We start from the raw sequence: 1,348 nt of genomic DNA on the forward strand, positions 1-1,348 counted from the left end.
TCCTTCCTGACTTCCTAAGGAGGGTTCTGTGGCAAACATATGCCTAATTAGCTTGCTAATATCTTGCTAATTAGCACCCAGCTAATAAGCAACAAGTTTTCTCCTGAACCCTAGACTGCAATAACTCCTTGAGTGTGGATATTTATAAGTTTTGTATGGTAAGTGTTTGACTATGTAGTGAATATGCTAATCCCAAGAGTCTGCCAAGAGTCAAGTATTCATTGATTTTGAAGAGTTGCAGACTTCTCAAACCACAGTCCGCTGACCAGAAGTTACACTATCTACTCCTCGACAACTTCGCTGATCTCCTTCTCCAACATACCCCAGTCGCATGACATCACAAAGAGCTTGTTGCTCATCAAGAGCAACTTGGCCTCCTGAGCCTGTGAGTGCTGATGCCCACATTCTTTGTGTTCTTTGCCCTTCAGCTCAGCATTCTCAGCATGTACTCCAACTAATTTTGCAGAAAGGTGACTACTCTTCCTCACGTGTGAGGCTGAACCCAAGTATACCTTTATCTTGTCCTCTACATCAGAAAACTTGTCTTTGTCACTGTCACTTTCAGATGACACCTCTCTCTGGCATGTACTCCCTTTCACCCTTTTTGCAGAAGGTTTTTTGGCTCTTGAGGTTCCTTCCTTTCTTTTCTGTGTTGTTGGGGGCTTTGGATGCGCTTGGTAATACAAAAACTGATTGAACCACTCTGCACAACATCCAATGCATTTCATGACAGTGAAGCCAATCACGAGCCTTCCATCACTGAGTGCCTCCCAAAGACCTTGTGTCATATGCTTGATGAGGTGAATTTCACCCCCTTTGTCCACAAGCTCAGCATTTGTCGCTTTGACCCAATTCCTTCCCCATATGGACTTCAGAGTTCCCTCCACCCATGTTCATATGACCAGGGGAGGGAGCAGGTGACACAGTTGTGGCAGAATCTATATGGAAAGAGAAGGAACTAGTGCTCATATTAGAGAAGTTTGCAGAGTGCAAAGGGAGGTAAAGGAAGGATGGTATGATATCAGGTTATTCTGGTGCAAGGGTCGATGAATTAGTGCTTTGTGAGGGCAACAGAGGAATGTGTGCTGACATGTTTGATGGGTCTGATTTTGCTAGACGAGTGCAACAATTGTGCCAGATGTGACCTGTGCACTTGCAAGACCCACATGTGGATTGCCATGATAGCTCCCACTTATCACCTTTGGTCATATCAAGTTCCTTCGGTTTCAGACGTTCAATAGACTTTGCTGGTTTGCCTGCTCTAGCTGCCATGGCTGAGTGATGTGCATTGTCTTCTTAGATAGATGATCTATAGATAAACACCTATAAAAACAAGTATCTCCATGGT

At 44.3% G+C, this 1,348-nt stretch overlaps 1 protein-coding gene across 1 annotated transcript; it reads right to left on the reverse strand.

Moving 5' to 3' along the window:
• Positions 1-281: 281 nt before the first annotated feature.
• Positions 282-969, reverse strand: F5891DRAFT_1179913 (uncharacterized protein; the record flags this gene model as incomplete). The annotated part of the gene is made up of 2 exons (XM_041365844.1): positions 282-814; positions 849-969. 2 exons carry the CDS (start codon positions 967-969, stop codon positions 282-284), a joined length of 654 nt encoding a protein of 217 aa, XP_041233972.1.
• Between the last annotated feature and the right edge of the window lie 379 nt (positions 970-1,348).

Source organism: Suillus fuscotomentosus (assembly GCF_016647785.1).
Source record: "Suillus fuscotomentosus strain FC203 chromosome Unknown F5891scaffold_1, whole genome shotgun sequence".
Classification (NCBI taxonomy): Eukaryota; Fungi; Basidiomycota; class Agaricomycetes; order Boletales; family Suillaceae; genus Suillus; species Suillus fuscotomentosus.